Here is a 15,892-nt window from a genome sequence, read left to right as displayed (position 1 = left end):
TCGCCAGTAGCTCATTTCCTTATTTCAGTCATCTGGTGCTCTGATTAAGAGGAAGTTGATTCCCACCCAGCTCTGCAGGTCACTCCTGTCCTTTGGGCCTTTAAAGATGCTGTGACTATAATCATTATATTGAATGACAAACTATCAGGATGAGTATCTTCATTCAGCTTAGAGGTCTCCCTCCATCTTCTTCCACATCCTGGTGACTTGAATAGGAATGTCCCCATGAAGTTAACGTATATACATGTTTAGTCCACAATGAGGAACTGACTGGGAAGAGTTAGGAGGGTTGGGCTTGTTAGATAATAAACTTGTTATTGGCATTGTATTATAGGAGCATGTGCTTTGAGATTTAATATGTCAACTTAAGCGACAAGACAGAATGGAGTCTCTGTATCTCTGTATTTGTTTCTGTCTTTGTTTCTGTCTCTCTCTGTGTCTGTGTCTCTCTACCTGTCTCTTGTAGTTCAGTATGAAAAGTTCTCAGTTCTGCTGATTAATAAGAACAAGATGACTGCTTGTTGGCATGATATCATGGATGAACTCTGTAAAAGTATAATTAATGTCCTGATTAAATGCTTTTTGTTCAAAGAATTGCCTTGGTCAGGGGGCATTTTCACAGTAACCAATTCTCTGAGTAACGACATATCTATGCATTTAACAAATACTAATGAAATCTGTGAAAATGTGAAAGTCACCTGTCAATGACACAAGACTTTATTAATGATTACTTGAAAGAAAAATGGGACACTTTTCCTGAACTAAGAGTCTTGGAAACAGGAACTGTCATCTGTGGGTAGTGTGCTTTCAGCTGCCCAGATTGAGGTAGGTAGGGCTGCTCAGCCTTTCTCTCAATTAGAGTGTCCACTTTTCCCTTTTAATACCTGGTTCATGAAACTGTTACTGGCTTTTACCTGTTTCATGACATCATTCTCCCTCTCAGCCAATCAGCACCTGATAGAACCTTGAGGTTTCTATGGAGACAAGTAAACAAACTTTCCTCAGTGTCCAGTATCTCTGATCCTGTACACATGCGATTTTTTCTTGTGAAACCCAACAGGCTTTTATCTCATCGCTTTATCAAGACCCTATCCCTTTACTACTATTTTCCTCTGTGACAATGTCGGGTAGGAAATGAATCTTTAATGTTTATTGAATTGGACATCTTCCTAAGTTTGGAAGCCTGAAAATGATGTGGGAATAAGGGGAATGTACAGAATGACAAGATGGTCTCCTATTGTGGTCTTGGATCTGAAATTCCCTAGGGTTGTGAATTTTGACTCAGCAGTTACTCCTGTACTCACTAAATGTACCTTCACATTCTTTTGATATCATAAACTGGCAGTGTCTAGGGTTCCCTGGAGTACTGAATCTTATGAAAAGGAAAACAGAAAGAAACCAGAGAATTCCTGGCACTGTTTTGGCTGAAAAAGATGGGGGAGGGAAGAGGTGTGTGTAAAAGGTGAACCGAGGGGCAAGATACTATTTGAAAGCTGGTGCAGTTCTACACCAGTGTTGCCAACCCTCTATGAGGAAGGTTGCCTTGCTGACCTGGCTAGATAGGCAACTGTGTCCCACTCAGGGGTCAGTGAGTAACCCTCCTGGTCCTGGTATTTACAGTTAAAACTGGGCCTTCAGGAAAGTGAAATGGGTCTCTGTTTCATGTGTGGAACTCAAGAACAGCTGTGTTTCCTGCTCTGGTCCTCCAGACATACTCTCTAAAAGTAATTTTAATGCCAGGACTGCTTGTTGAGAGGTGTCACCTGAGCTCATGTTGGTCTGAGGTAGCTGGGTAACTACTAATTCATGGCTAGAATTCTCTGCTACATAATGAGAACCTGGAAAGCATGCCTTACAAAGTAAAACTCAGCCCTCCTTTCAAGGAATCTTTTCTCCATGTTAAAGGTCATTGTAAGAATTGTCAACATATTATTTTATTATTTATGTGGGAATTTCATACAATCTACATTACACTCCTGCTCCATTGCTCCCAGATTTACATTCCTACCCATGTGTCACACTCAAAATAAATTAAAAAAATACATCCATTCAAATATGTGTTGGTCATCCACTCATTGAAACATGGTCAAATTCTCAGTGCCAAGACCCTTAAAGATAACTGAGTTCATCCTTTCCCCATCCTGACCCCACCCCCAAGCAGAAGCCACTAATCCTGAAGAGCTGTATACTTCATCACCTTGGTCACATTTTTTTTTCTTATTGATATTTTTGGGTGAGTGTTTAAAGTTTATTCACTTTGTATCTCCTCTGCAGCCCCCTCACTCTTCTCCTCCCAGTGTCACCCACCCTCCCTCTTCTACCCCTATGCCCTTTCCTTATTGCCCTATAGGAAAGTCTGTTTTACCTCTATCTGACTCTAGCTGATCAGGTCTTATCAAGGTTGGCTGCATCATCTTCCTCTGTGTCCTCACATGGCTGAACCTCACAGGGGAGGTGATCAAAGAGCTAGCCACTGATATCATGTCCTAGGCATATCTCCTGTACCCCTTAGTAGGGAACCTATGTGGAAACTGAACAGCATATTGGCTCTCTTTGAACAGGGGTTCTAGGTCTACTCCATGCATGGTCCTTGGTTGGAATACTGGTCTTTGCATGCCCCCTCCCTGCTCCCCGAGCTCAGGTTTTGTGGCTCTGTTGTTCTCCTTGTGGAGTTCCTGTCCCTTCCAGTCTTTTCAATCTCCTTCTTCTTTCATACAGATTCCAGCATTCTGCCCCAAGTCTGGCTATGTGTCTCAGCATCTGCTTCCATAACCTGGTGGGTAGAGTCTTTCAGAGGTCCTCTGTGGAAGGCCTCTGTCCTTTTCCTTGTCTTCTCCTAATTCTGATATCTATCTATTTTTCCTTTTGAATGTGGATTAAGCATCTTCCCTAGGGTCCTCCTTATTGTTTAGATTTATTTTTTTTCTTTTTGCATTTCTCAATTTTATTTTTTTTAATTCTTTATTAATTACACTTTATTCACTTTGTATCCCCGCTGTGGTTCCCTCCCTCCTCCAGTCCCAATCCCTCCCTTCCTCCACCCTCTGCCTGTATGCCGCTCCCCAAGTCCACTGATAGGGGAGGTCTTCTTTTCCTTCCTTCTGATCTTAGTCAATTAGGTCTCATCAGGAGTAGTTGCATTGTCTTCGTCTGCAAGTATAGATTTTAATTTGTTTATCCTATCCTAAATGGCAAATATCCATTAAAGGTAATGTGGTAGGAATGTAACCTTGTATAACCACTTTGAAAATCAATCTGGTGCTTTCTCAGAAAAAGTAGAAATAGTGCTACCTCAAGCTCCAGCTATACCACGACCCATAACATGCTCCACCATTCATAAGGACATTTGTTCAACTATGTTCATAGAAGCTTTATTTGTTATGGCCAGAATCTGGACAAAGACCTAGGTGTCCTTTAGTGGAGGAATGGATACAGAAAGTGTGGTACATTTATACAATGGAATAACTCAGCAATTAAAAAGAAGGAAAAAATGAAATTTGCAGGCAAATGGTGGGAACTAGAAAAGATCATCTTGAGTGAGGAAACTCAGAAAGACACATATGGTATATACTCAATTCCAGTTTCTAAGAACTCTCTTCAGTGGTATCCTGCCTAAACTGTATCTTCTTTTTGGCATAGAGGCTAAGAGAACATGCACTGCCACATGGTTTCTGAATGAAGCAAGCACCATGGGTACCACCATGGCCTCCAGCTACAACACTGACAGTGGAGGTCTTTTGAGGAGGCCCTATCCAGAAAAATGAACCCTTATCCATCTCCACCACTGCCAGCTACTGTGGCTCTAGATTCGCTTTTCTTTGCCCGATGCATGGGGCTCTGGTCAGCCATCTTTATTTTCTCCATTTTTATGTCACCACATTTTCAAAACATAATCTCCATAGACATGGCATTTTTAGTTGTTCTGAAGATAGTGTGTTCTCTGTATACTTGTGCTCTCCTGCAGTGTATCTCCTCTGAGCCTTCATAGGTCTCCTAGGCGTCTTATAGCTGCTCCAACCTTCTTAGGATGCAGGCAGCTGATGCCATCTTGAATCCAACTTCATTGTAATGAGTTCATCATTTTGAAAAGCAATGACTTACTCCTGTTTTTTTCAATTAAAATTGTTTTTAAGTGTTCACTCTTCAATGGAGGCTGTGACTACCATCCTGCCTCAGTCAATAAATTGCAGAATAAAAACCTGTATTTTCGTGGCTATAGCTGTCATTACTTCAACAAGTTAAATATAGTTTAATGTATATTAACATTAATTCCCAGAGAAGCAAAGGTCTCCTTTCCTAAATTTTTTTTCATCTGTTGACAGGAGGGAACTTTGTGATACCTAGGCAATCAGACCACCAGAGTTGTCTAGATAATAAAGGACCTTTCACTACTGGAACAACAAACGTGGTAAGTCTCATTGCACTTTACCATAAAGGTAATTTACATGAAATCATATTTGGCAAATTTAAAACCCTAGTTTCTTTGTCTGTATTTAAACTAAAGAGCTAGAGTGATAATATATCACCTTTTCTTTACACTGTCAGTGGGAGAGAGAAAGGAGGTCAATACTGTAAATAGGTAGTTGGGAGTCTACCATAGATGCCCTCTGAAAGACTACACCAGCAGGGATTGAAGTAGATGCTGAGACTTGCAGCCAAACTTTGCCTAGAGGGTAGGGAGTCTTATGGAAGAGTCGGGGGATAGAAGGACCTGTAAGGGTCAGGAGCTCCACAGAAATAGGAACAGACTCAACAAATCTTGGCCCCGGAGGATCTCTGGAGACTGATGCACCAACCAACAACCATGCATGGAGAAGAATTAGGGCCCTGCTCAGAGGTAGTCCATAGGCAGCTCAATCTCCATATGGGATCCCTAGTAAAGGGAGCAGAGGCTGTCTCTGACATGTACTCTGTGGCCAGACCCACAAAGAAATAGGATGTAGCCCATCCTGATGAGACATGATTGGCTGGGGTCAGTTGGTAGGGGAGGATGGCTCCCCCTTTCTGAGGACTAGGGGAGGGAGATGGAAAGAAGAGGGAGTGAGGGTGAGTCTGGGATGTGAAGAGGGAGGGGGCTATGTTTGAAATATAAAGAGAATTTATTAAAAACATATACAACTATAAAAAAAAAGAATTCTTTGCTTTTCTGCTCTCAATCACCCTGACTCCCCTCAAAGCATTCAGGATAGGATTGTGCAAAGCTGTAGTCCAAAGTGCTGACAGTTCTCAAAGGTGTATTTCTTTCTGCTGCTTCTCAGCATGAAAAAAGGGTAAATGGTATACATTTCAAAAGAACATTATATCAACAGCTTTGTAAAGTCATGGTGCAAATCTCAATACACAGTCTGTTCTTAAGGACCCGTTTTTAAGTTACATGCTGGTTCTGTTGCTCCTTTGCATTGTGTTTTCAAGGGGCACAAAGATCCTAGGTCCGGAGTCTTCCACTTTACTACCATATTAAGGCAATCCCATGCTATGCCTGTTTACTAAATTTGTTGAGGTGAGTCACAACAAATGATGTTTTATTTGCTCAAATTTCTTTAGGGAGCAGTTTGTCATACAAGCTGGCACACATAGATGTGGCACAAACACACACACACACACACACAAGCACATACAAGCAAACATTGTGTACTAGCTAGCTGGAACAGCAGGAGGATGGATGGCAGGAGATGGGTTTTGATGTTTCCTGTCTTCTCTTTTGTCTTAGACAATCCTCAGACACGATGATGTCAGTCTATCTCCCCAAGAACGGTTCCAGATCTTAAGCGCTCTAGGGCAGGACATCAAAATCAACAAAAAATTTTCCAAGGCTTCTTACATGAGCCTTAGAGACGACTTCTTCCAAATGGCAGCTGACCTGGATGAATGTGGAAAAGAAGAAGCAGCCTTTATTCTCTATCATAAATTCCTCACGTGAGAACCTGCAGTTTCTATCTCCTTTTCTGGGACTGTTGTCTAATTTATGCTCCTCTCCTGTTCATGTTTGTCACATTTGCTGACAGTTACTGAAATTGACAATGTCAGGTTTTAATCATATTTCTGGCAGTTCATACACAATTTTTTTCTTCCCTATTCAAAGACACAAAGATGAAAGGTTCTATGGTCAGAAATAAAGAACTTCATGAATATGAGTTCTTTAAATTTTTTTAATTAATTACATTTTATTCACTTTGATTTCCAGCTGTAGCCCCCTCTCTGGTCCCTTTCCAATCTCACCCTCCCTCCCTCTTCTCCACCCATGCCCCTCCTCCAGTCCGCTGAATGGGGAGGTCCTCCTCCCCTTCCATTTGATCCAACTCAATTAGGTCTCATCAGGAGTAGTTGCATTGGCTTCCTCTGTGGCCTGGTAAGGCTGCACGCCCCTCATGGGGAGGTCATCAAAGGCCAGCCACTGAGTTCACGTCAGAGGCAGTTCCTGTTTCCATGACTAGGGAACCCACTTGGTCACTGAGCTGCAATGGGATACATCTGAACAGGGTTTGTAGGTTATCTCCATGAATGGTCCTTGGCTGGAGCATCCCTCTCAGAAAAGAACCATATTCCCAGATATTTTCTCTCTCCTTGAGCTCCTGTCTCCTCTTGGTCTTTCTATCTCCCCCTTCTTTTTCAATATTTCCTACACTCTGCCCATAGTTTGGCTATGAATATCAGCCTCTTCTTTGATACCCTGTAGGGTGTCCTCAAGGATCTGAGAGTCTTTTAACCCTAATTATGTGCTGTCTCCTGATTGCCAGGATGACAAACCATTTAGCTATTCTTCTCAACAGCTGATATTTGTTGGATGTGCCATTTTAAAATTACAGTAATGGCACATATCTTTCCACACACTGGGATGGAAACTGATATTGGCTTTCCAGGTGCCCTTCTGTGAACTCTAGGATCTTCTGAAATCCTGCATGCAGAAACCAATTTTCCTCTGGGCCTAATTTAAACATGTCAACATTTTCTGTACTTCTCATTCACTCTCCTTTATTCCTTTAGATTATATTTGGAAAAAATGAACATTGGCCCAAAACTCCGAAAAAGGGATGCGCACGGAAGAAGATCAAACTTCATCAAGGTGAGTCTTTGTTGCCTAAGCTGATGAACAAATATCTCCAGAGCAACCTGGAGCTACTCAAAGAAAATCCACAGATCCTGACACTTGGTGGAAAGGGGTCAGATGCTGCCTCAGACAATCAGTAAAGAGGAGAGGGATGAATGGGAATAACGTTCAAGCTGTGCATGAGTTACTGCTGCTTTTCCCAACTTATTTTATTCCACTTTATTCTCACATTAGAACTATTCTAATTCTCCATTTTGATTTTGTATTTCAGATCCTAAACATCGTTTTTGACAGGGCCGAGACTCTAAAGAGGAAACTACTAAACCAATATAACAGGGAATATGAAAAATACCTAATGGAGATGGTCAGTATGAGGAGCACAGAGACAGTGGGAGTATATGGCAGCTATTCAGCCTTTTGGATTGTCTTGTTATGTTCCATTGCAGTCTGAGAGTTAATGATTAATATCCACAATCACTTGCACATAAATGCACTTGCATCCATACCAGCCAACACACACACACACACACACACACACACACACACACACACTTACACACAATAATGGGTGGAGTGTAGAGAAGAGTGAGACTTAGCTATTACTAGAGACAGTCATATAGGAACTGAGTGGGGGGCTGCTGGCTGATTTCCACCACATCAGATTTATTGATCTGATTATGAGATATCAGACATGAACATATCTAGGTTTTGTTCATCTCTGTGATGACAAGACTTCTGAGATTTCAAGTATTTGCCTAAATCTTTTCCCTGTAGAAGCAGAAGGAGGAGGAAGCAGCAGAGCGAGCAGCCTTCGGGGAGGACATAAAATCAGGATGTTCCAGTTCTTGCACTATTTCATTTGATCCATTGTATGGACTTAAAGAAAAGAAAATTGGAGAAGTGGGACCTGGCATAACATCAACAGTAAAGGAGGCTCAACCTTCCTCACTACCAATCAAAACCTCCAGCCCACCACAGCAGTGTGCAGTAGAGGATAACACCAAGTTTGTCACCCCAAGCACATCATCATCTGCCAAAGAGCCTGGGGTAAATGACCCAGAGAAAAGCACAGGTAAGTGGCTGGCTCTTTGACCTCCTACCTCTGCCCCGAGGGAAGAGTAGTCTTGCTAGGTAGCAGAGGAGGACACTGCAGCCAGTCTTGATGAGACCTGATAAGCTGGGTCAGATGGAAGGGGAGTAGGCCCTCCCCTATCAGTGGACTTATAGAGGGGCAGGGACACATGAGGGAGGGAGAGTGGGATTTGGAGGAAATGAGGAAGGCTACAGCTAGGATATAAAATAAATAAACTGTAATTAACATTAAAAATAAATAAATAAATACATAAATAAACATGCTATTTCATTTTTTCCATTGTATGGACGTAAAGAAAACAGAAGTTGGGAAGAAGGACCTAGAACAGTAACAGCAAAGGATGCTCAACCTTCCTCAGTACCAACCCAAACCTCCAGCCCACCACAGCAGTGTGCAATAGAGGAGAATGCTAAGGTCGTCACCCCAAGCACATCAACATCTGCCGAGCAGCCTGGGGAAAATGGCCCAGAGGAAAGCACAGGCAAGTAACCACAGTTTCTGACTTGGAGAAGGCTTGTGTGGAATTGGTTCCCCATTTAAACCCAGGAATGAGCTAATTGCAAGATGAAGTTATAGTATAGAAATGCAGATTTATTGGGAGAAGCTTTTGGATACAATACTAGGGAAGAAGGGAGAGAGAAAGGGAAAAGCATGCACAGAGAGGGAATGAAGAAAGAGTGAGGAGAAGAAGAGGAGGAAAGATGCACAGAGAGTAGAGTTAGAGGAGAAAGAGAGATAAGGGAACCTAAATGTCTGGATTATATAATGAGGGGAAGCCTCTATCCCTGGGCTGGGAAGCACAGGGTAGTTGAACAGAGCTTTTCCTAACCATGCCCAGCAGCAGGTAGGGACCAAGGGATGCTGGGAAAACCTGGAGGGCAGGTGCACTTTGGTATGGTCTGAAACCTAACTATCCCCATTGCATCTGGCTCAGCCACACAGGTGTGAGTCTAGGGCTCACTAGGAAAGTTTGCACATGCTGGTGGACAGGTGTCTGAAGTTTGGAGCACTGAGCACCACCACAGAGAATGTTGCATTTCCTTGTCCATGTCCTCAGTCTTTGGCTTCCGTGGTCCAATTACACTCATCTCACAGTCACATCCAAAACTATTGCTCCATCCACTCAAGTTGGCTATATAGTCCATGGTGCCAGCTCCCAATCAGCTGTACCCAGAGCCTGGAGAAAGAAAACCGAGCTCACTTTGTGATTCCATCATGGGGAAGGACTCATGGAGAGAATCCCAATGACATTTCCTTTCTCTCCCAGACTCTCAAGATGAATTTTGCTAATGAACAGCAGGCCCTGTTTCCTAAGACTTTTCTCTCTTTTTCACTGCAGTTCAGAAAGTCGGAAGTCTACGTCCTGTGATCCTCCCTCACAATTTATGTGAGAAATTTCTAAAGTCTGCAAGGAAGAACACTAAGAAGAAAATTGAGACCTGTGGTGTTTTGTGCGGATCCATGGTAAAATTATGAAAAGTCCTTCCTGATCTGAGGTTGTTTCTTCCCCTTATCTTCCCATGACTGTCAGAGAACATATCTAGTGTCTTTGTTCATAGACTTCACCAGAAAGTAGGAACTGTGGGTGACAAGCCCTGGAAACCTTGAATTTGATGACTTTGTATTTGTTTGCTTTTCAGAATCCCTTGAACCATTTGTTTCAATGTTATAGTTAGAAATTTTCATTGTAATGGTTGCTAATGCTCTTAATTCCTGTTATTGCCAAACTGAGGCTGGAGGCTTCCTACAAGTTCAAGCCAGCTTCACAGGGAGAATGAGACATTGTCTTGAAGGACAAGGAAGCAGGCCAGCATACAAACAGACAGATAGGCAGGAATGGGGCATATAGACATGCGTGGTGACTAACTATAAAAGGAAAAGTAGGACTTAATTCCTTTTGGTACCTGCTCTGAAAACTTACTCTGGTAAGCCTTGGAATGTAAATTATAAACACCTCAGCTTCCTGAGCAGACATGTTGAGTTCTGCAGGCAGGAGTCTAGGCCTAGGATGTGCCAAGAGGGATATCTCAGGGTCATCTCAGCATCTGTTCCTTTATACAGAACCTACAAGAGCTCCCAAGATTGTGAAACACTGAGGGGAGGGAGAACAGTAAAGGTCATTCACTTGGGTGAGGGATTCACTTACTTGTGTTATGAACTAGTGGGATTGAGACTTCTAGGATATTTTAATAAGTTATTTTGTCTTGGCAGGTAGGAGAGGAATACCATATCACGCACGTAGTCATACCCCTCCAGGTAGGAGGCCCTGATTATTGCTATGCCACCAATGAAGAGGAACTGTTTTTTATCCAGGAAGAACTGGGGCTTCTCACCTTAGGGTGGATTCATGTAAGCAAATAACCTCCCTGTTGACAAGGGTCTCTTTTTTCTCTCTTAGAAACCTCCTACCTAAATCTTTCTCTGCACAGAGTCTATACACTCCACTTCATTCTTCTGTTTAAACATGCAGTCAGTAGTGTTCAGGGTGAGTCATAGGACCATTTCCTATTGTATTTATTCATTTTTTTAAATTTTACCTTTTAATCAAAGCAAGTCTACAAAGTCCCTATACCTTGAGAGTCTGGGTCAAGAAAAGTACCTTGCTTAGGATGTAAGGGAACATGGTATAGGGATCATGTCCCCACAAAATTATAAATTACAGTATTTTAAATAATACAAAGGAGTTATTTGTAATGATTGTATTTTGTATTTATGAAGAAGTACTTTCTTTTAACACACCCAAAGAGATCATACCTGTGAAGTTTTCAAGTGTTTACACTTGCTGAACATACTTCTGTTGATTTTCAAGCAAACACATCAACTTGCCTAGAGATTTCTTCTTAATGATTCTCTCATTATCAAGTACTGAAGCTCAGAGAACAAGAAGCTTTTCTTGGAATATTGAAAGGTGTAAGCCACAATCACATGGTTTATTTCTAGGTTTTAAGCTATCACATATACTCACACTCAGAACGTGAGAAGTTGAGATTTCTGAAGCAGTCTCCTGTGGCTTCATGATTTTCATACAAATTCTTACTCTTTTGCCTAACTCAATAAAATAATATGTAATAATCAAAATTTGTCTGCAAGAGAATCCATTCCCTGCCAGCTGAGGTGGAGGTCTAATAAGGAGAACAAGGAACATAGTGGGTGATGAAACAGCAACAATGTTGCAGGAATACTGGTTAGGAGGTACTCCAAAGCCACACAGCAAGGAGAGTTGAAGAATAAATCCTGCATGTGACTCACAGACAGGCTCCAGCAGGCAGATTATTCATATCTCCTCCAGGGATTTTGACCATATTGGCTAATGAATTTTACGCCATGGTAGGTAGAGACTTCAAGGTTTAGCAGATTCTTAGAAATCTGAGTACGTTGGCACCCTCATGGAATATTACCACTCAGGATGATGAGGCTACTGGATGGTGACTTCAGAACCAACCTGAGCTGAGAATAAGAATGTGCCTCAAAACAAAAGTCATCTGATGAAGTTCATGGGTATTTTTAAAATCTGTTATTAATATCATACTAAGGTGTGCATCTGATTCCTAGATTCTTGGAGAATTATGAGTCTGTTCTTGACAGAACTTGGTTAAGAGAGTACTAACACTTGAGGGAACTGTCGGATGGTATGAACATGGTTTTATCTTATTGATGTTGATTTTCTTGATTTTACTTTTTGTTTGACTTCACTTTAGATTTTCAAATGAGTGATATTTAAAATATAGCTAACTTGTGAGTGTACATACATGAATAGCACAGTTTAATAGCTCCTTGAATAAATATGATGTACATACACAACTTAAAGAAGGAAACAGGAACCTACCAGGAGTCTAGTTCCAATTCCTTCCTTCCTTCATCCAGATTGAATTTCACTTTCACCATCTATATCTGGATTTCAATAGTGGTCACATCCTACATGTGACTCCCACCATGCCAACATTTCCTGAAATGCAATGTCTAGATACATAACTTTTACCTCTGCTTTCCTTGGCTTACTATCTACAGGATTTATCCCCACTCTGCCCTGCAGTTGCCTGATGTGTTTTTACACTCTTGATCCAGTTAAAAAAGGGAGGGAAGAAAAGCAAAGAGGTGTAAATCAAGGGACATTAGTACAGTACCACATCTGAAGGGCAGAAGGGACTCCTCTTCACATAGGGGGTAATCACACGGGGTTCAGATCAGGAGTGAAGGCAGACACCTGAAGACCCAGAGAGATTGTTGAACCAATATTATTAGTGTTCATACCGAAGGTTGATGAGGAAAGACTCTCTCTGCTATTTGCAGCAGAGAAACAGATGTGGGTTAGAAGCTGACTGTCAAAACTTGAAATGGTTACCCTTTAGACATTCAGTATGAATAAGCATGGATGAATAAAAGAGTCTTGTTCTCAATAACGGAGCAGATAAAAGTGATAGAGAGATACTTAGAGTCTTTTGGGTTTTATGTGTTAGGACAAAGCAGATTGTCCCTTCTTCCTTCTCCACCTAGCAGATGAGTGTTTCTCTGGAATGATTTGAGGAATCTTAGTAGGGGCCACTTGTTGAAGTTGGTTGAGCTTGCCATTCTTGGTGGATCAGACCTGACTGACTATGCTTACTTTCAATTCTTGTCTTCTTTCATAGACCCATCCAACCCAGAGAGCATTCTTATCAAGTGTGGACCTACACACCCACTTTTGCTACCAGCAGATGCTGCCTGAGTCCATCGCAGTTGTGTGTGCCCCCAAATACAAAGAGTGAGTGTGTAAGATTCAGATCTGTAAGAGCAAAATGCTTCCATGCTGAAATTTATTTAAAATTTATCTATAGAAGGTCTTAACTGATTGCCATTCAATTAAGAGCAACATTCTAATTAATGCTAGATGCTCCTAAAAATATGTGGATATCACTGCTGATTTTCTAGGACAAACTATCAAGAAGTAACCTCAAAGACTGAGGATGAAATTCTAAACCAAACATTCTACATGAGTGTCCTCTCCTTTCATTCCTAATGTCAAGTTTTTGTGAATTCCTCAGCAGATAGAGTATTGGAAAAGCATTAAATTATCCTGTTTCCCTTGGTAAAAAAAAATACTCAGGCACACACATATATATATGTACACATACCCTGGATGTTTTCCCACAGTGATAAGAAGACTCTGAATTTAACATTTTTGTCCCTTGTTCCTCACATTATTGATCTAAATAGAACTAATATTTTTCCTGGTTCTTCTTCCTACTCATTTCTACTATTGAATCACTCTGCCCACTGTAGTTAAGGTAAATAACAATATTCAGAATGAGAGAGAGATAGACAGAGGGGGACATAGACATACAAAGGCAAGAGTAGTAAAATGAGAAATAGCATAAAAAAGAAAAAGAAAAAAGAAAGAAGAACGAGTAAAGGAGAAAGGAAAAAAGAAAAAGGAAGAAGAGAATAATGATTAGGAATAGCACCAGGAGGACAATGTCTAGGAGAAGGATAAAGATGACAGTGATGGCTTTGAATTGAAGTAGGAGGAGGTTCACAGGTTCTAAAAATGGGAAGAAGAGTTGTACAGAGAAAAGAGATAGGAGGAGGGTTGAGAAGAGAGAGTAAAAGAGTAAAAGGGAGAGAGATCTAAGAAAGGAGAGGAAACAGAAAACTAAAATTAAAGAAGGAAGAAAAGATGAGAAAAAGGTGGACAGAAGAGAGGGAAGACACCTAGGGGCATATCTAGGTTACTGAGTCTGCTTTTTCATTTCAGAATTGGAATTTTCTCACTGACACCTACTGGGATAAATGAAATTTCCTGCTGCTCCATGAGGGGGTTCCATCCTCATAGAGAGGACACTCCTCTCTTCAGCGTATGTATCTTAGTACAATGGATCAAGACCTTGGTCTGAGCCAGGACATAGAGCTGATAAGGTTTTTCATCTTTTCTGATCTACTTGGAAGTTCAGCATCATTGGTCACATTCCTAAACAACCATAATAACTATGTAATTAGAAATCAGTGGGCAGTGAAGATAAGCTTTCTCCCATTTACAACCTGGTCATTTATGTTCTATTTGGGTATTGACCCTTACTGATCCTTTTATCTCATATCTGTTGATTTTAATATAACCTACTTTCCAGGGTTCTTGAGAGAAAAATGGAAGGAAGACTGGGGTGTACATCAGGGTCAGAATGTGAGGTCAGCATGAGTGAGACCCTGGATTCTATCTCCAGTATCATGGGGAAAAGAAGTAACAGACAGAGTATGGAATCCATTAGTTTAAGCAATGCTTATTACATGTTACCTTGTTCTTCACCAGTATCAGTTACTAAGTTTCAGTTAGAGATCTGTAGAAAGGAAAGGCCATGTAAGATAGATAAATTAAGCATCTTTTATCCTGGGATCCTGCCTAGGTATTAGGGTTCTCACCTGCCTAGGGAGGTGTTTTCTTCTCTCATGTTGTGTTTAGTGATATCACACTCAGTATGATCAGATTTATCTCCATGTCAGATCAGCCTCAAGTCAATGAGATTCTGGCACTTTGTATCAGCCTGGACCCTTCCACAGAGTTTACATTTATAGGAAATGAAGCAACATAGTGAAAGGACAAGAACCTGCCTCATGAAGTATAAAAGGTCTAGAGATGAAGCCGTAGAGATCCAATGAGGTTTAAGATTCTGGGGTCGTATTGATTAATCCTTGTGACTTTGTTTTACATATGAATACCCTCAAGGACTATTATATGGTTATCTCCACAGCTCCAAGATTACTGGTTCCTTTTAATAAAGATATTTTTGACAACATGCTCTGGAAAACATGTCCAAAGATATATGGGTAGACACTGACTCTGTCTATAAGGAGTACTGTTTCCCAGACCTTTGTCCATGTATCTCACTGACCTCACAATCTCACCTCTAAGCTACGAACTACTGACCTTCAGAGAGGCTCTCATATTATAGGCTTATGTCTGGGGACATGGCTCAGTTGGGGAAGAGCTTGTGTTTCAAGCAGAAGGTCCTGGATTCAACTTGCAGCATTTCTGAAATATGCCATGATGGCACAGCTCTGGGAGCAAATGGCAGGAGGATAAGTTCAGAATTCTCCATGACTACTACCAAGGTTACATGGTCTAGACTAGGTCACAAGAGCCATTCTTTGGTATAAAATTAGAAGTATAAGTTGTTTCAAACAGGACTTTTCCATTTTTTGACCCTTTTTACGTTTCTTCAATTGCAGGATTGTGGCCATGTCACCACCAAGAACACCACAGTGATGATCACTGATTTACGATGAGTATAATCCCACTAACCAACATCTGTTGGAACCTGTTTGTCTGTGTGTGTGTGTGTGTGTGTGTGCCTGCATGTATTTTGTGTATGTGAGGAGCACACAGATATGTATTCATAGAGTGGTTACATATCTGTGTGTGTGTTCAACTTATGTCATGTACGTTACTTGTATGTAGTGTATGTTACATCTGTGTCCTATAAGTTCACAATGTGTGTATGGATGAACACTGTGTTCATTCTTTGTTCTGTAGATTTATTGTTTTGACTTATATGACATGAGGAGTTTATTTTCTGGTCTAGTCTATTTGTTGTTCTGTAGACCTTCTGTATGTTTATGGACACCTATTTCTTAAGTTAGGAAAAATTTCTTCTATGATTTTCTTGAAAATATTTTCTGGACCTTGGAGCCTGGAATCTCCTTTTTCATCTACTCCTATTTTTCTTAGCTTTTGTCTTTTCATGGCATCCTTGATTTCTTGTCTCTTTTGTGTTTGAAACTTT

General features: G+C 41.0%; 1 protein-coding gene across 1 annotated transcript; it reads left to right on the top strand.

The window, feature by feature from the left end:
• The first annotated feature begins 1,120 nt into the window (after positions 1-1,120).
• LOC110543420 (STAM-binding protein-like) lies at positions 1,121-15,395 on the top strand. The gene is made up of 11 exons (XM_060388337.1): positions 1,121-1,127; positions 4,323-4,408; positions 5,711-5,916; positions 6,985-7,063; positions 7,320-7,412; positions 7,823-8,120; positions 9,481-9,605; positions 10,353-10,490; positions 12,770-12,882; positions 13,873-13,972; positions 15,339-15,395. Exons 1-11 carry the CDS (start codon positions 1,121-1,123, stop codon positions 15,393-15,395), a joined length of 1,302 nt encoding a protein of 433 aa, XP_060244320.1.
• The last annotated feature ends 497 nt before the right edge of the window (positions 15,396-15,892 follow it).

Source organism: Meriones unguiculatus, chromosome 7 (assembly GCF_030254825.1).
Source record: "Meriones unguiculatus strain TT.TT164.6M chromosome 7, Bangor_MerUng_6.1, whole genome shotgun sequence".
In the NCBI taxonomy this organism is placed as follows: domain Eukaryota; kingdom Metazoa; phylum Chordata; class Mammalia; order Rodentia; family Muridae; genus Meriones; species Meriones unguiculatus.
Note: the sequence above shows the minus strand (reverse complement) of the source record. Positions and strands in the feature narration are given on the sequence as shown.